General features: G+C 41.5%; 1 protein-coding gene across 1 annotated transcript in view; it reads right to left on the reverse strand.

Moving 5' to 3' along the window:
* Positions 1 to 5,579: 5,579 nt before the first annotated feature.
* Positions 5,580 to 19,562, reverse strand: part of ELAPOR1 (endosome-lysosome associated apoptosis and autophagy regulator 1) — a 31,293-nt gene continuing 17,310 nt past the window's right edge. The window contains exons 7-22 of the mRNA XM_053457825.1: positions 18,433 to 18,582; positions 18,127 to 18,215; positions 16,469 to 16,646; positions 16,128 to 16,256; positions 14,402 to 14,492; positions 14,199 to 14,304; positions 13,965 to 14,102; positions 13,423 to 13,677; positions 12,994 to 13,167; positions 12,085 to 12,259; positions 11,623 to 11,719; positions 9,390 to 9,491; positions 8,467 to 8,593; positions 6,687 to 6,865; positions 6,288 to 6,453; positions 5,580 to 6,171 (exon numbers count right to left, since the gene is read on the reverse strand). Of these exons, the coding sequence (XP_053313800.1) occupies positions 6,106 to 6,171; positions 6,288 to 6,453; positions 6,687 to 6,865; positions 8,467 to 8,593; positions 9,390 to 9,491; positions 11,623 to 11,719; positions 12,085 to 12,259; positions 12,994 to 13,167; positions 13,423 to 13,677; positions 13,965 to 14,102; positions 14,199 to 14,304; positions 14,402 to 14,492; positions 16,128 to 16,256; positions 16,469 to 16,646; positions 18,127 to 18,215; positions 18,433 to 18,582 (2,222 nt within the window). The 3' untranslated portion in view covers positions 5,580 to 6,105. The remainder of the gene's footprint in view (positions 6,172 to 6,287; positions 6,454 to 6,686; positions 6,866 to 8,466; positions 8,594 to 9,389; positions 9,492 to 11,622; positions 11,720 to 12,084; positions 12,260 to 12,993; positions 13,168 to 13,422; positions 13,678 to 13,964; positions 14,103 to 14,198; positions 14,305 to 14,401; positions 14,493 to 16,127; positions 16,257 to 16,468; positions 16,647 to 18,126; positions 18,216 to 18,432; positions 18,583 to 19,562) is intronic.

The raw sequence follows: 19,562 nt of genomic DNA on the forward strand, positions 1-19,562 counted from the left end.
TAATGTCCCCCTGATGCTCAGCCAGTTAAATGCCCCCCCCCATGATACTGGCTGAGGATTATGGGAAGTATAGTACACAGCACCAGGAAAATTGTAAAGGCTAATATGAGTACCCTACCAGAATCATACCTTAAAGTGGGCTGACTGGGGACAGAGCTGACACTGAAGAGCTGAATGGGGACAGCAATGACACGGGGGCTGAAGGGGGACAGAGGTGACACTGGGAGGGGCTTAATGGGGACAGCAATGACATGGGGGGGGCTGATTGGGGACAGAAGTGACACTGGGGACATACTTACATACACACACACACATACCTTTTTTTTTTGTTCTTAACGAATACAAAAAAAATATTATATAGCTTGTACAAAAATAAATTGGTTTACTAACCTTCTACTTCCACTTTTGGGGGGTTTCGTCTAGACCTCCATCCCCAGGTAGCAACAGACTGTTTTCTATGTATACAGGATGTCAGTGACACGACATCCGGTGCTCCAGCAGTCTGAGTGCGAGGGGGCGGAGCTTTCACCCCTCACGCTGCTCCCATCACTATGTGGCCATCAGATTGCTGGAAAACTGATCTAAACAGCCGCTGGGTGCTGATGCCGCCGGCCGGAGCTACTTTAATACTTAAAAAAAAAATTAATATGGCAAGCCGGATCGGCTATTAAATGGAAAAAAAAGTATTAAAGTAGCTCCGGCCAGCGGCATTAGCACGCATCGGCCGCTTAGATTAGTTTTCCAGCAGTCTGATGGCCGCATAGTGATGGGAGCAGCGTGAGGGGTGAATTTTAAAAAAAAGTATTAAAGTAGCGCCAGCCGGCGGCATCAGCACCCAGCGGCCGTTTAGATTAGATTTCGGACGGCCTGGGGGGCAATTGCCCCCCTGCCCCCAGGTCCACCCCTGCCGGCATTTCCTGCTGAGCACCGGAATATGATTTTATATTCAGGCGCTCAGCAGTGAAGCAGAGCTCAGGACTTCTGCAAGGTAAGTGAATTACAAAGCGGGGAGGGTAGATAGTGAAAAGGGGAGGGGAGGGGTAGTAAGAATATTGAAATAAATAAAGAGTGAGTATGAGTGAATTAATGAATTAATGTGTGGATGATTTTTGTGAATGAGCGACTGAATTAATGTGTGGATGAAATGTGTGAATGAGTGAGAGAATGAATGAATTTGAAAATGTATTAATGAATATGTGTAAATGATTGTGTGAATGAAGTGAATGAAAGTGTGAATTAGTGAGTGACTGTAAACGTGTTTGTGTGTATCAAAATTGATTTGTGGAAAGGCATAGACGGCACAAGCAGGGTGTTTGAGCCTTGGGGACCATGATGGCACAGGCAGGGTATTTATGGGACAAAGATGGCACAGGCCGGGCTGTTTGGGGAGAAAGTGGACTCATCCTGGGCTGTTTGGGAACAAAGATAGCAAGTCCTATGTGTGTAATCCAGGTGCTGGTCAGGTTGTATGTGGGCAGTGTGAACGCCAGGGCTGGCTTTGGGGTGTGCAACCTGTGATCTATGCTTGTGATTTATGGGGGGGGTTTATCTATATCTTTCATGATGAATGTTTATGTGAATTCCAGTTGATCTATACCTGCAAAGCTGGGTTTGTGTGTTATTCTGTTGATCCATATCTGCTATGTTATGTTTCCCTACATTATTTATGTATATCGGCAAATACATGGTTTGTAAGTCTTATTCAGTTGATCTATACATGCAAATGTTGTTTTATGTGTTGTTTATTTGATCTATACCAGGGGCGTCCAGCATGCGGCCCGCGGGCCAAATGCGGCCCGCGGGACCTCGCGGTGCGGCCCGCGTGAGATCGGCAGCCAGGATCACAAGAGCCCTGCTGCTTAGTTGTGGGAGGGTCTATTGTACTGCACAGAGGAAGCGGGAGGCTACGCCCCCTGCTGAAGTCTGTGAGCGGCATTGAGAGCTGTAGTGCAGGCAAGGGGGTGGGGGATGGTGTTTGAATGAGTATGCGTGATTGAGGGAATGAATCTGTGAATGAATGAATTTGTGTGTGTGTGATAGCATGGGTGTGTAAGTGCTGCAAACTAGGCATGATGGGACTGTGGTTGCTGTTAGCAATCACACTCCTATCATGCCAAGTCAGCCAGTACATGCTGAAACCTGGCTAGCTGCCCCCCCCTTGTGTATTGATGCTGCCAGCAGTATGGGGTCTGCACTTACAGCCACCCTGTACCAGCATGTACTGGCTGACTTGGGATGATAGGAGTGTGATTGCTAACATCTAACAGCAATCTGCTAACAGCAGTCACAGTCCCATCATGCCTAGGTTCCAGCATTTACTGGTTGCCTGGGTATAAAAAGAGTGTGTTTGCTGTTAGCAATCACACTCCTATCATGCCAAGTCATATTGTTGATTTTTTTTTTTCCAATTGTGGTGTGTTAATGCACTAAAATTGGACAAAAAATACAATAACTATTAATTTATATATGATTGTTGACAGCAATCACACTCCTATCATGCTCAGCCAACCAATACATGCTGGAATCTGGGTATGCCTGAGATTGCTGTTAACAATCATAATATATATATTTTTTGTACAATTTTGGTGTGTAACTTACTTTTATTAAAAGTGTGGGACTTTTTATTATTTTTAAAGGTGGGGGGGGGTCGGTTTCGGTTTCGGCTAAATGAACCCTGAATTTTCGGTTTTGGTCCAGAATTTTCATTTCGGTGCATCCCTAGGATAAATTGAACTATTTCATTTTTACTTATCCAGAATCCTGAATTTGTAGTCACAAAACTTTCTAGGCCCAGAAATCAGTGAGGAAAAGTAAAGGTTTTGTGTCATTTAGTTTATTTTAATCTGCATATCTTATTAAAGGCCATATTTTCTCACAGTGAAAAATGAGTGCGGCCCTCGCACGTATACAATTCTGACGAAGTGGCCCACTGCAGAAAAAACTTGGACACCCTGATCTATACCTATTTTTTGTGCGGGAGCGGAGGGAGTGATTGCATGCTAAGGAGCGTGGAGCGGGGCCCAAGGAAATGCTTGCTTAGGGTCCAATTGTTTCAATATAAAATGTATTGGCAGCAGGGTCTAATCTTAATATATATCGGCAGCAGGATCTTATATTAATATATATCGGTAGCAGGAGCTAATATTTATTTATTTCAGCAGCAGGGGCTAATATTAAAGAAACTGCCAGTTCAGCTGTTATTTTAAAATCAAATTATGTAGTTAAAAAATGCATGTCTAACGTATAAATATATACACTGTATTGGCTCGAATATAGGCCACACTTTTCCCCCTCACTTTAGGTATTTAAAGTGGGGGTGCAGCCTATATTCGCGGTTCATCGCAGGGATGCACAGTTCGTATCGCCCGACGCTCGGGACATGCAGTTCTGGTGGTGCATAGGAAGCAGAGTGGCACTTCTAGGGGGCATAAATCATATCTGGGGGGTCAGAGTGGCATATCTAGGGGGCATAAAGCATATCAGGGGTTATAAAGCATATTAGCGGCAGAGTGGCATATCTGGGGGGCAGAGTGGCATATTAGGGGTTATAAAGCATATCTGGGGCACAGAGTAGCATATCTGGGGGACGAGTGGCATATCTATAAGTACGGTGCATTATGAATTGAGGGGGGAACCGTAACTTGTAACATATGCTGACAAACTGTATAATAAATACCAAAAATTTTAAAATACATGTATTCCAGTTCATTAGATAAAATACTTTAAGGGTGTGGCCTATATTCGAGCCAATAGGGTATATATATATATATATATACATATAATTATATATATACACCTGTGTGTGTGATCTCATGCGCTTCATAGTGTGTCCCTGAATGGTAGAAATAAAATGTGGTCACCCTAGTGGTAAGTGTGGTGATGTGTACTAGTATACAGTATCTCACAAAAGTGAGGACACTCCTCACATTTTGTAAAGATTTGATTATATCTTTTCATGAATATATGACACTCTGCTACAATGTAAAGTAGTGAGTGTACAGCCTGTAAATTTGCTGTCTTCTCAAAATAACTCAACACACAGCCATTAATGTCTAAACCTTGGCAACAAAAGTGAATACACCCCTAAGTGGAAATGTATAAATTAGGCCTAGTTAGCCATTTCCCCTCCCCAGTGTCATGTGACTCGTTAGTGTTACAAGGTCTCAGGTGTGAATGGGGACCAGGTGTGTTAAATTTGGTGTTATGGCTCTCACACTCTCTCATACTGGTCACTGGGAAGTTCAACATGGCACCTCATGACAAAAAACTCTCTGAGGATCTGAAAAAAGAATTGTTGCGCTACATAAAGATGGCCTAGGCTATAAGAAGATTGCCAAGACCCTGAAAGCGAGCTGCAGATATGTTTTATAACCCCTGATATGTCACTCTGCCCCAGATATGCCACTCTGCCCCTAAAATGCTTTATAACCCCTGATATGCCACTCTGCCCCTAATATGCTTTATAACCCCTAATATGCCACTTTGTCCCCCATATATGGCACCCAGATATGCTGCTCTGCCCCCCTCCCCCAGACTTACCAATGCATCCCCAGACTCTATGGTGTCTAGCGGTGGCAGACCCTGATGCTCAGTCAAAGAAGCCCCAGCGAAAGTGCCAGCTGCAGTGGATGTTGATGACTTGACTTTTGACATAAGGCGACATAAGAACTGATTGTCAGCTGAAGCATCAGATTGTATGCTGCACAGCAGGAAGCACATCACTTGCATTTATTATTTTAAAATATGGGGGGTTTACAGCGCTTGGTGTGCAGTGAGGTAGCTGAATATCCCAGGGATAGTCCTTGGATTTCCTCCAGTGCTGCTCAAGTAGGATCTTCATTTGCCTGTTCTTAAGGTTCGCATCTAGGATTTGAGTGCCTTAGGCACAGATTCTACAGCTGTCTGTCTGTAGGATTTGTCCTAAGAAAAGATAATTTGCCCAGTTCTGACATACGAATCGGATTCCCACTCAATTGACTACACCTCCCTTTGAGCCAATGCAATGTGCCACTTTGGCTTTTTACTATAAAGACTATTTTGCTGGTAGCACTTGCATTGTAGAAGAACGGAGGAGCTGCAGACACTTTCCATATACATCCTTATCTCAAGTTCTCATATATCTTTACAATTCACTTTCTATTTCTATAGTGTCTAATTATTTAGGCTGGTCTGTCAGCAGCACACTGGGAACAATTTACCCACATTCTGTCAAAAAAAATACATAACAAATTACATCGTCATTCCATTGTGTAAATTACACCATCTTTAAGACATTGTGGCTCCTCGTTTTTCCATTTTTAAGCAATAGCTACTTTACTGCCCAATACAAAATATTTAGCAAGTTTCAACTAGTGACGAGGTATGTTGTTTGGAAAGAGACAATGAACTAATTTTGGTTCAAAGGTTTGTGTATCTGTGTGTTCTTTGTAAATATTTCCATGTTCCATGTGTCAGTGGTAATCTTTCAACAAAAAAGTAAATTGTGGCGAGATTAACCATGCCTTATGAAGTGACGGCTTTAATAATGGATAGTCAATGTTGAGAGTTGTATTATATTTTGTTTGGCTTGAGAAAACACATTTTTGAGCATTTGAAAATGTCCTTTTATTTAATGAAAAATAAACAACAATGAAAACATATGTTAAGTGTTTAGGTTTCAAGAGAACTTGTTATTTGACAAAGAAAAGGTCACTTCAAGCAATGTAACCAAAAAATATAATAAAAAAACACCAAAAAAAACAGAAACAAAATTCTCCTTACGCAGAAGGATTTCAGGGTTGCATGTACAAACACAGTGTTGGTTATACACATTATAACCGGCAGTGCACTGCAATTGTCAATTGCTCTTAGAACTAAGAACTAGCATTTTTTGGCGTGCCTGACATCATTTCTGATTCATTTCTATGACTATTTCTAAAATAGTGTTTGGCTGAAAACTGTTGCAGTGCATGTATTTGGCATTTCGCAGAAAGCACTTCCCATAACGATTTTATTTTAGTAGTGCTATAAACTGGCCACTGGGGCTCATGATGATACATTTGTGGCCGCCATGGTCCAGGTGACCATGTACAACTGGCGCACATCAATATAAGTTGGTAGGTTTAGTTACATTTCCATATCTGCACCTTCTGATGACTTTAGTGGCACAGAGTCAAATCCATCCGAAGTCCTCTGTGAATAAAGAAATACATTTAGTATGAGTAATGTTCAGCATTTGAATTGTAAGAAAGTGGGACCAATCATAGAGGTGTGTGGTTGATAGAAGAAATGTGAGAGGATGACAGCACCTTTCCTGATAGAGACATGAACTTTCGCAATAGGGAGTGTTGGTTGTGGAAAATCATCTCATCCTCTCCGTCCTCTCCCTCCATGATGGCACAGCTGTCAGCAGCGGGAAGCTCACTCTCTTTGGATGGGGCGTTCATCATTAGGCGTGAGTACTTGTATTCCAGACTAGAAATTTATAAAGAGAAAAGGTGGGAAAGACAGAATTACTAACAAATCAAATGGTATGCAGAGATCTATTTTGTGCTTACTAAAGTCACAAATGACAGACATCAGAAATCACACATTAAAAATATAGACAGTATATTTATTGGGGTTTTGTGTGTCATTGACTCAGGATTCCATACAGAGATTCACTGGCAAAGGGGAGATTTATAAGAATTTAAAATGTCACAACTTACTTTCGATTTTTCCTCCAAAAGTAACCAGTGAGTACAGTGAGCAACAAAGCAGAACAAATTCCACTAGAAATTCCAACTTTCAGCCAAAAGTCCGAGGTCTTGCATATGGTGACTGTTTGAGCTGGCAGACCTACACCACCCTTACACATCCGGGGTGTCCTCCACACTGGGGTTGTCCTCTGGAAGAGAGTGATGAAAATGCATAACCAATTTTTCCTGTGGAGATCTGTCATTTCCATGCAAAAATCCAAACTACATTTCTACTAATAAGACACTTTGAAATGCTAATCCAACAAGGACAAAGTCTGTACTTTGATATAATATACCAATGTTAATTCAATGACACAACAACACTATCTTCCTTCCATTAATTTCTTCTTCTTTCTGGTGATTCTTTACTGACACATATGCCCTTCGCTTGTGATACATTTTAGTCTGTATTTGGTGTAATGAACTTTGTTTTGTGTATTTAGCTGACACTTGCACTGGTGCTGAACTTGTAGAGAACATATCACTATTTTTTTTTTTTTTTTTTTTTTATCAATTCTCAGTTTATTGAAACACGAATATAAAACAGTTCAATCACCACAAATAAAAAGTACAATTCTAGATGCACAAAGGAGTGATAAAACAAGCATGACAAGTGTTAACACGTCCATCAGGCACAGCATAAAACAGCACGACAAACGAGCGTAATGCAAGGGAGAGTACGCATGTAAAACCAGAAACCTTGCAAAAGGCAGCTGACCTGCCAGGCAGGGCATGTCACACTCGAAGAAACTGAGAGGATAACATATCATAGCCGAAGTGAAACGGACCGAATAACAAAGAACAACCAAATAAAACAAAAAATAAGGACGTATGACAAGAAAAAAAAAAAAAAAAAAAAAAAAAAAAAAATGCACCAAGTTGCAGTTATTGGAGGTGCCGGGTAGGAAACACACCCTAAATTGGTAAAGGCAGACACAGCATAGAGCCTAGGGAGAGCTAGACAGGAGCTAGAGCCGGCGGGGAGTCAGAGATGCCCGGCAGAACCGTAGAGAAGGTGGGTGAGCTGAGGAAGTCCTGCCATGGCAACCACTTCAGACCGTTCCTAAACCCATCGCCCCTAGATGACATAACCAAATCCTCCATTTGACATAGAAAATTAACAGAAGCCAACCAGGCAGAGATCGGAGGAGTGAAGGATTGTTTCCAAAACCTAGGGATAGTGGCCCTAGCAGCGTTAAGAAGCTGAATAGTAAGAGATCGTTTATAGGAGCCCAGGCTCGACCGCGTATGATGTAGGAGAACCATCCCAGGGGTGAGGAGAAGATCGGGATCAACTATTGCCCGGAGCACCGCTTCAACGGCTGTCCAAAGGGGCCGTATCAGGGGGCAGTCCCACCAAATATGAAGGTAAGAGCCAACACCCGAACCACAGCGCCAACACTGCGGAGAGACCTGGGGCAGGAAGTGGTGGAGCTCCGACGGAACCTTATACCACCTAGTAAGTAATTTGTAAGAAGAACATATCACTATTAAGCCCTGCTGCAGCTGTCACTGAGATTTCACATTATATATATATATATATATATATATATATATATATATATATATATATATATGATCCTGTTTCTTATAAAGTCCTGTATCTAATAATTACAACTCCAGGGATGCACTTGTAAAATGTGTTGCTAAATAAAGAGGCATATGTATCTACATGCAGATTAGTATGTCACTGATTTATTTTTGATGTAGAAGGGGCCAAAACAAATATTACTTTTGATCCTCAAAATACCTGAAGCCCATGATGACACACACTAGTGATAATGTGGTAGTCCTGGGCAGTGCACAGGGGACATGCCTCTTCTGTCTCCCATAAGAAATGAAAGGTACAGCCATCACACGTTCCTTCTGGGCATTTACTACATGAAACAAGAAGCATTAGTTACCATTCATCGTTCACTTTCTATTTAAATCTCTGATATCATATGCCACATATGCCAGTCATATGCCACTGTGATAAGTGCACAGTGGCATATGACTTTATATATGTATGTACTTATTTACATGGATATGTACAGTATGTATGTTGAGTGTGCTGCATTTCCTAAGCAATATATATATACACATATATTGTGAGATAGGTTAGGGATCGCCCCTCGCTGAGGTCAAGGAACAAGTGCCCGTTTTCATTCAAACCAGGCAAACAGCAGTAAGTTCGTGCAATCTGACACAGTCAGGTTTATTAGAAAGGTTGCAAAGACAAAAGAAATCTAACAATACAGCAACAAAAGAAATACCTTGCCTGTCCGGCACTTACTATACAAGGGATGTCCCTCACTACCAGCTGGAGAGCTTCTCTCTGCCAACTTAACATAATATGTCCAGCAACCTTTACTCACGTCTCTCCCACAGACAGGCTTTCTGTGTCCTCAGCCAGAGAGCTACCTGCCCTCCTGGCTTCCCTTTTATATCCACCATCTCATTCACCTAAATTAATCACCTAGCAGGTGGAAGACTCTGGTGTTACTTCACATAGGAAAGGAATCTAGGAGAAACATACCTCCCTTCCACCACCAATCCTACATGAATGTCACTATATATATATATATATATATATATATATCAGGTTGATTTGATTAGGGTGGGCTGTTAACATAGGTTCAAGTATACAATAAAGGCAATTTTATAAAGACTCTTTTAAATTGATTTTATTACCTCGACACAGATAAAGCACCTTCGCCTCTCAGCTGGGGATTACAACGTAGACGGACAGTGGTGACACGGCCAGAACTGCACGACTGAGTGACTTCTTTGGATCTGTAACAAAAACAAAAACCTTTAACATAGTTTTCCATAGTGCATTAACAGTACTTGTCTTCAACAGACTATATATTTACGGTAGTTTAACTGAGTGATCTTTTAACCATACCTCTTTATGCATGGCCCTTCCAACCAACATTGCACGCTATTGCCACTGTCTACAATTATTCTCAAATCTGTCTTGATTGAAAATTTGCCTCACAAATACTCTACTGGATGAATGAGCAAAAAATTTAAGGATGTACCGATATATCGGCTCCCGAAATATATCAGCCGAAAAGGGCATTATCTGCAAAATGCCAATAATAAAATAAACGGCCAAAATAATCGTCTGCAGGGGCCAGGCTGCTTACTTGTGCTTTAGTCGCACAGTGTGAAAGCAGCGTCTCTTGTACCGGGCAGGAAAAGCAGAAACCCAGCGGAGTCACGTGAATGCACGTCACGTGACTCTACTCCCTTCCTTCTCCCCCTGGGGGCGGGACAAGAGAAGTTGCATGCACAGCCGGGCCCCTGCAGAAGTCTGCAAGTGAGAGATCTGCAGTTCAGGTAAGGGGAAGGTGTATGAGCAAGAATGCGTGATTTAGGGAATGAATGAGTATATGAATGAGTGAATGAATGTGAATGAGTTTGTGATAGCATGGATGTGTAAGTGTGGGGGGGATAGCATGGCATTGGAAGCCTGTAATTAAACTCCTATCATGCCCAGGTTCTAGCATGTACTGTCTGCCTGGGCATGGTAGGAGTGTGATTATATATATATAATATTGTTGATTTTTTGGTCCAATTTTGGTGTGTTAACCACACTTTTATTAAAAGTAACACACAAATCGAACCTTCAGCTCCCTCCACAGATTTTCTATGGGATTAAGGTCTGGTAACTGGCTAGGCCACTCGAGGACCTTAATGTGCTTCTTCTTGAGCGACTCCTTTCTTGCCTTGGCCACTCCTTTCTTGCCATCCATCGTCCCTTTGATGCGGTGAAGTTGTCCTGTCCCCTTCGCAGAAAAACACCCCCAAAGCATAATGTTGCTCCATGTTTGACAGTGGGGATGGTGTTCTTGGGGACATAGGTAGCATTCCTCCTCCTCCAAACACGGAAAGTTGAGTTGATGCCAAATAGCTCATCTGACCACAACGCTTTCACCCAGTTCTCCTCTGAATCATTCAGATGTTCATTGGCAAACTTCAGACGGGTCTGTGCATGTGCTTTCTTGAGCAGGGGGACCTTGCGGGCGCTGCAGGATTTCAGTCCTTCACGGTATAGTGTGTTACCAATTGTTTTCTTGGTGACTACGGTCCCAGCTGCCTTAAGATCATTGACAAGATCCTGCCGTGTAGTTCTGGGCTGATTCCTCATAGTTCTCATGATCATTAAAACTCCATGAGGTGAGATCTTGCATGGAGCCCCAGACCGAGGGAGATTGACAGTTATTTTGTGTTTCTTCCATTTGCGAATAATCGCCCCAACTATTTGTCACCTACTCACCAAGCTGCTTGGTGATGGTCTTGTAGCCCATTCCAGCCTTGTGTAGGTCATCCTTGGACAGCTCTTTGGTCTTGGCCACGGTGGAGAGTTTGGAATCTGATTGATTGCTTCTGTGGACAGGTGTCTTTGATACAGGTAACAAACTGAGATTAGGAGCACTCCCTTTAAGAGAGTGCTCCTAATCTCAGCTCATTACCTGTATAAAAGACACCTGGGAGCCAGGCATCTTGCTGATTGATAGGGGATCAAATACTTGTTTCACTGAGTAAAATGCAAATCAATTGATAATGCGTTATTCTGGAGTTTTTTGTTGTTATTCTGTCTCTCATTGTTCAAATAAACCTACTATTAAAATTATAGCCTGATGAAATACATTTTTTCCTTCACTGTAAACAGCCTCCTGCACCCCAACCCAGCCCCGTCATTCACAGTATGAATAAGTGTGTCTCACATGGTTAAAACTTGACCCAGGAATGCGACTTTTACAATCTAAATTTACTGCTCAATCTTGGGTTTGTGATGCCAATTAGACCAGATCATTCATCATTCACATAGAACAGACTCTATGCTAACTATGAAGAAAATAATAATGTTAATAATAATAATAATTATACAGACAGAGACAAACAACCTGGATTATACCTATAATAGAATATGATGTCCTGTATCCCTGGCTGTTCTCCAGGGAACAGATCTACAGGAGAAGAGATGCCATCCAGAGAAGTCTTTGTTGTCACACCTGTTACAGAAATAAGAAGGAAACATTAGACATTTTTATATTCTGTAAACCACTTCTATAAATTTACTTTTGTACCTTCAGATTTGTACATTGTTGCAAGCAAACATATTACATAGACATAGACGTATGTTGGGCTGTTTGAGTCTGACATGTGCATGTATATAAGTGTATGGTGTTAGTGTGTGTGTGTATGATAGCTGTATAGGGTTAGCATTCCTGTACATGAGTGTGTGGTGTTTGAAGCAATGTGTGTGTGTTACCGTAATATGTTAACGTTTGTGAGCATACAACGTTAACAAGGTATGGGGTTAGATTGTGTAAGTGTATGGTGTTAACATGTGTGTGTGGGTGTTTTCTTTGCTCACCAATTAAGTGGTCCGCAATACTGATTGGCTGAGATGACAGTAATGTCTTGCGACCACTTGTGTCTGATGGGACAATAATGGACTGACAAGCATAGGAAGCAACAGAATTCCATGACTCCCTCTCAGCCCCTCTCGGATCTGTCACATTGTCCACACATGATGCCAGTTTTCGACCCTGGGACAAGTAATATGATTATAATTACTTCAGAACCATTACTGAAACAGTATATACTGTATATGTATGTATGTACATATATACACACACACACTATACATACTATATATATATATATATATATATATATATATATAAAGAGCCTATACGTACACGTAGTTACAATATGTGAAACATCACTGCTTTATATTCAAATTGTGCTACATTTTCAATGCACTTTAAGAACTAAGGTATGTCACTTGTCATTCATATATCATTTATTATATAAACAAAGAAAATGAGCACTCTAGCACTCTAAGAGCACTCTTTTCAGCCATGCACTGGAGACTTTTACTTTTGTAAAGGGGCTGAAACATTGATTTGTGAAATAAATCTTTAATCGTCAGCATTTTTTTACAAGTGCTCCTTTTCTTTCTTGCTTTGTAATACTCAGCTAGGTCTGCACCAGGGCCTTTAGCTCCTTCAGTTGAGCGTTCAATGGTCAAGATTCTCTAAGATAGATAGATAGAGAGAGAGAGAGAGAGAGAGAGAGAGAGAGAGAGAGAGAGAAAGAGAGAGAGACAGACAGACAGACAGCTAGTGACTGGACCTTAGATGTAAGCATCCTAGGCCCATCACAGAGTTTTAGCTATAGGTACATTAGATCCTTAGTCTGGGTCTGCATGCACACATATGCACACTTGAACAGGAAACACACATTAACATACAGCCATTTGTAATAAGCCTTCACAAACCTGGTTCCCACAGAGGCTGATGCTAAAGTGATGATGATATCTCAGGCCTTTGTTAGTAAAACTTGGCGATGTGGAAAAAGATGTGACATTTGGGAGTGAGGAAAAGTCATATTGCAGCTCGCCTGATCCAAGTGGGACAGAGACTTGGCAATCACTAAAACATACGGTGTGGGCCTGTGGAAAATTTGCAAAGAAAGTGGGCATCAGGATAAACAGTACACTCTAGACTTCAATTAACAGTTACATAAAATAAAATTCTATGGTGCAAAAAATACATTTACAGTCCAACTCACTAGAAAACATTGTGTAGTGAACACGTTATTGTTACCTTACAAAAGTGCCCCATGCTCTCACCTTATAAATGACCTGTTGTTCAACGTTATAATTTCCCATAATTTATAAATGATTTTCATTTGATACATTGCTTACCTCATTGTTCCGTGTTCCTGGACCACATGTCATGCAACTTTCCACTCCATAGGGTTGTTGTGCTATCAGGTAAGTGTTAGGTGGGCATGCACTGCAGCTGCTAGTCTTCTTGTCAATGTAGTTCCCAGGAGGGCAGGAAACACAGAGGGAGTCTGTGCCAAGGGCACAAGGACGGCACCAAGATGCCACACCATCTTGCGTGTTAGTAACATTAATAGAGTATATTTTAGCCACATCAGAAGTGTATTTTCGGCCCTGAATATTACAAGAAATAAAAGAGAAACAAAAAAATGACAGAAGGTGAACAGGAGAAATGCATATGTGTGCTGACGGACAGAGGTAAGAAAATAGTTATAAAACACATGTTCAGAGTAAAAATGAGTGACAGGAGGATTTAAAAAAACAGGATGGTTGGAGCCACTGGACTGCAGAACAAGAATGGATATTACCACAAAAGAGAAATGCCCAACATAAATGAGAAATGGAGCAACTTAACTATTTACTGCGGACCAGACGACATGAAATATGTGGAAAATACCTACCACCTGATTTTCAGTGGTTCTCTGAAATGCCCAGGAAAAAGTGGTATTGACATTCTTATCTACATGGTATGTATATGACTGCTTCTCATTTCTGCCTGTCCAGCTTTCAACAACTGAACTTAACTCAGAATTCACAGCCTGCAAAATAGAAGGCATAATTGATAGCCACTTAACTCCTGTATTTTAACAGGTCTTACGGACATCTGAACAACTATGTAACTCACAGCTACATACCTTCATGAAGAAAAACTGACATTTCACGGAACATTTCGTTTCAAACACAAATGTAATTGTGGAAGCCTCTTTACTCTCAATATCATCTGACGCTGTCCCAGAACCACTGAATACAAGAAGAGCAAAAAAGGGGAAGCGTCAAAGTAATGTCAGAGAGGAGTGTTAGACATCAGGGTTGGTTGTAAACAACATGCTATATTTACCTGAAACCCGGAATAATCAGGCTGAGAAGCATGAAGTCATTATCTGCGGTACTTGCTGAAGTGTAAATGTGATCCCCTGCCACCTCCCATCCTAAAACACACACATAGGAAGCAATGATCATTGTGAGAAATTACTTCAGAGACGTAAAATACAACCTTGTAACATTAGCCACCGTATCCTGTTCCTGTTGTATTTGTTTGTACAAAATGTACTTTCTAAAGTGTGATTCCAGCTTCACAAGTGTGTTCACATACACACATTTACATATACTGTCGGGATCAGGATGAGAAACCCGGTATGCAGGATAATTCACAACAGGCCAGGGGCAGATCAGCTAAACACAGCAATGTCCGGTGACGATAGCCAAAGGTCAGGATCGGAGAGAGCAGCGTCGTCAATAATCAATAGCCAAGGGTCAGGATCGGAGAAAGCAGCGTAGTCAATAAGCAATAGCCGAGGGTCAGTAACAGGAATCAAGTGGTAGCAATAGGCAACGCAATATAGAGCTCTGTCAGGCACAATAACTGAGCACTGAGTGATACTCAGTGCTGGTTTTTAAATCTACCGCCAGAGGTCACCTGTGCGTGGCATCGTCGGCGTGCGTTCCCCGCCTTCTGCATTCAGGAATGGAGAAGGTGGGGAACACTGCCGCGAGGACAGCTGACGAAGCAGGAGCGGAGATGGCAGTGACAGCATTGGCGTGGGAGCTGGTACTCGCAGTCAGCGGGTACTCAGGTGAGTCACTCCGTCGGGGTCTAGGCTGCGGACCCTGACATATACTCACTCACATGGTGGTGAGCACAGCAGCCAACAAAGCCCTCTCCATCAGCGGTCCCTCCTGTATGAGTATGAGTGCCGGGAGGGACCACTGACATTCAGATGCAGGCAACATGTGAGCACTGAGAGGGAGTAGACCAGATGCAGGCAGCATTGTAGCCATGGTTTAAAGGTAAGCTTTATTTTTTACTATTAAGTACTTGGGTATAGTATTACCTTGTTTCTTTAAAAAGAGTGTAAGTTGTGCTTATTACACCCAAGATTTACAGTAATTGTTGCACAGGTTTACAAGAGGAATGGTTGATTAAATAATCTGACTCTTATATGATGTCAGAATATTTTATGTTTTGCTCATGAGGCCATGCACTCTTATGGTGCCCAGGGCCTCCATCAAAAAAGATTGGAACAAATGGTTTGCCCCCCCCATCCTCTGATATTCTCTACTACTTGTCTACTCGTCTCTTTTGGTGGCAAAGATGGCACATCCAAGCTGATTGGGGCATTGACAAGCTGTTTGGTGGCAACTATGGCACGGACAATATATTTAGAGACACTGACAAGCTGTTTGGGATAACGGGGGCACAGACTTTTGGGGGACACTGGCAACCTGGTTGGGGACAAAGATGCTATAGGCAAGTTTTTTGGGGGCACATATGGCTGAGCCAAACTATTTGGGGGCCCAGATGACACAGACAAGCTGTTTACATTTTATATTATATACATTATCAGGAAGCCTTGGGAACCATGTTGATTTCAGGTTTAATAATATATTTATATTATAATATATATACAGTCATTACCACACATGAGCATAAAAAAACAAAAAAATAACGTGATTGCTGAGACCCTTAAAACTTTTATAGTTGTACCCACTGGTGGTGGCCCTGATGGTGCATACCCAAGTATTTGCAATGAAATCATTCCATTGTTAAGAGCTATCTCACGTACCTGTAACACCAAGATACTCAAAGCTGAACCCGCTCAACACTCTCGTCTGCATGTTTGTTGGAAGAGAATTCCACCACTTGTACTCAAAGCCCAAAACTGCCTCTGTACCCACTGGGCATTGATTGCAAGCTGAAAAGAACAGGCAAGCGTTAAAGATTGGGAACATCTGTGGGGCAATTACTTTTTGGAAGTAATGGTTAATCACTGACCACTAAACATTTGTTTCTATTGCTACTCCGTGTTGCTACAAATACACATTTGTCTGCACACAGGTAAGGGACGAGCAACACCAGGCAGTACCGGGCAAACATTGAACAACATTTGTCTGCTTGTGGACTTACTAGTGCCATTAGAGAAGGTATTATTGGGACAGGGTTCACATGAACTTGAGTTTGTCTTGAAGAAGCCAGGGTTACAGGGAGAACACTTGGTCTTCACACCCGAGGGGGGCAACTGAACAGCACCCTTCACATTGTTACTGCATATCTTGGGCTCAATCCATTTATACATCAGCTGAGTCTAAGAGACAAAGAGTGAAAAAGGACCTCTTCAAACTGTAATGTATTGACAGGAAGGTAAGACATCCACCCTTGCTATTACAACGATAAAGAAAATATTTCATATTTGCTAACGCCAAGCAAATGTGGTTCTGTGTTTTTATTGTTCTACCAAAGAAGTTATGGTGGTTGGGGCGTATCTATCATCCAGTAAATGGTTCACATTGTCTTACATATGAAACCTTCTAAAATAAATTACAGGAACTTGTTCTGTTACTAGAACTAGTCCTTTGAAATTTATAATGATATGGCCATGAGAAATGTGCAGATAAAAAAAATTAAGCATAGTTATGGTTCTCTGCAATACAAGCAATGGAAGTGATTGCTCATATACACTACATCACATAGGTTCAATAGAGTTCAAAGTGCAACCTTGAAAAATGTTTAAGGGGTACTTTATCACAAAACATGCAAACAAATAATAGGAAATTATTATTAAAAAAGAATGTAGACTCAAAACTGAAATGACAAGAATTGCAGACTTATACATTTCCCAAATAAAAAGAATAAAAGTTGAAGTATGAGCAGGGCCGGCCTTAGGGGTGTGCGAACTGTGCAGCCACCCAGGGCGCCATGGCAACAAGGGCGCCTGCCCGGGACTTAAATTAAAACATCAGGGTTTTTTTTTTATTTGTTTTTTTTTTTTAACTTTATTTAACATTCTCCATGTTAAATAAAGTTTTTTTAACTTTATTTAACACGGAGGATGTTAAAAAAAGTTAAAACAAAAAAAACCGGTGTTTTAATTTAAGTCCCGGGCCGGCGTTTCATGCTGAGCGCCGGAATATGACATCATATTCAGCTGTGAAGAGCGCACCACGGCAGAGCGGGAAGACGGACAACTCCTGCTCCCACCACAGGACTCAACAAGGTAAGGAAGGATAATGAGAAGTAGGGAGAGGAGGCAGTGAGAAAGGGCAGGGGGGAGGAGGCAGTGAGAAGGGGCAGAGGGGGGCCAGTGAGAAGTGGCAGAGGTAGTAGATATTGAGGAGGGGCAGAGGGGTGAGATTTTTTTCCTTTTTTGGGATGGGAGGCGCCAGAGGAGTAGTCTGCACAGGGCGCCAGAACACTTAAGGCCGGCTCTGAGTATGAGTTATTTCAAACATCCTTATAAACCATTATTATTAAAAAGGGGAAACAAGCAGAACTATTCACAGTTTGTATAGTTTTTGTTTTACTGATGAATACTCTTGGATACAAAATTAAGATTTTTCACTGGAAACAAGCATTATTACTTGGTGTTTTGTTTTCTTTTACAGACTGGTGTCCTAATACAGGTGGCACAAGCTAACACAACAGGGGGATTTAATAACACCTTAATCCACCAACCGCTGTCCTGTTTAGAAAAACAAAAAGTGTCCATTTAGATAAATTATAGGTGACAAAAGCTGCCAGATATTTGTCACCTGCCTTCATACTTCATGATTTAGTGGAAAATCTACCTCTCCAGTGGAATCACATGGTGTATGTGTGTAGAAATAATCCTTGTCTGTGCAGGGAGGCCGAGGAATACATGATGCAGATCCAGGATCTACAAAAAATAATTCACATCTTTATGACACGGTAATTGTTTTTTTTTTTATTATTGTAAATGTGTATTTTCCATATAGTTACACTTTCATTGCTAGAGAGTTTGTATCACATTCTAGGAGCTGACATTCAAAGCAACAGAATCTTCAGTGTCTTTAGCCTGTATCAAATACAACTGGCTTATAACTAAGATTGAAGGGTACTCATGTCAAATTTACCTGAATACTTATCAGGATCACATGGAGTACAAGCAGTTGCCCCCCGATTGGAGAAAGTATTTTGAGGACATAACTGACAGGACGCTGTCCCTTTGGTTGCGGCGAATGTGCCCGCCTTACAGAGAAAACATTCTGAGGTGTATGCAGCACCTGTGGGAAACACAAAGAAAAAATGTCCAATTTACCATCAATATCATAACCCAGTGGTGGGGAGCACATTATCAGACTTCACCATCACTTGCCTGTAACACAACACATAGAGTCCCGAATGAAAGTGCCAGATAACTTTGCAGGAAAGTCCTCCTACACTATGCTACACAACATTCTTTCACATAGTCACATGGTTGGTAAGAGGTAACATGTGTAGCACTGCGCCAGGAGTGGGTAAAGCAGGTACAAGAGAAAGAGGAAATAAAGAAAAGGAAATCCAATTGGGGCTGTTCCCAAATGCCCCCAAGATAACAATACAGCTATTGGTACAGTAGGTATCTGCGCCATAGACTGGTTGTTTTATTTGCAATAAATATGATACAATAAAACAACCTGATAAACACAGTAAAATAATTTTTGTTATTAATTTGTTGCCATTTTTATATTATATATTGTATAGGTGTGTGGTGGAGTCTCAGTTGTGTGTATCATCTGGAACAAGGTGGCTAGGCATATGTTGGATAAATTAAAAGTTTTTCACCTTAGTACATCATGCCCCCCAACTGTCCTGATTTGACTCTGTCCCGCCTATCCTTTTTTTAAAAAAAAAAAACGCTGCTGCTGTTGACTACTCTTCCAATGATACTTAGCCAGCATTATGGTGGACACCTGGCTGGCTGAGAATCTTGGGAATTGGAGTCCACAGCTAGCATCTGCAGCTTTACTGTTGACTGCACTTCCCATGATGCTCAGCTAGCATCATGGAAGCAGTATCTCTGGCTGAGCCTCATGTGAACTGTAGTTAACAGCAGATGATGTGACAGGTGTTAGTTGTGAATTACGGGAGTAGTATGTCTGGCTGAGCCTTATGGGAATTCAGTTCAATGCGTTGGTTATTTTTAATATGCATGACTGTGCTGACAAAAATGAAGCGTGTTTTAAGTGGAGATGCAAGCGCGACATTGTAAAGTGCAAATGTT

Source organism: Spea bombifrons, chromosome 2 (genome assembly GCF_027358695.1).
Source record: "Spea bombifrons isolate aSpeBom1 chromosome 2, aSpeBom1.2.pri, whole genome shotgun sequence".
Taxonomy (NCBI): domain Eukaryota; kingdom Metazoa; phylum Chordata; class Amphibia; order Anura; family Pelobatidae; genus Spea; species Spea bombifrons.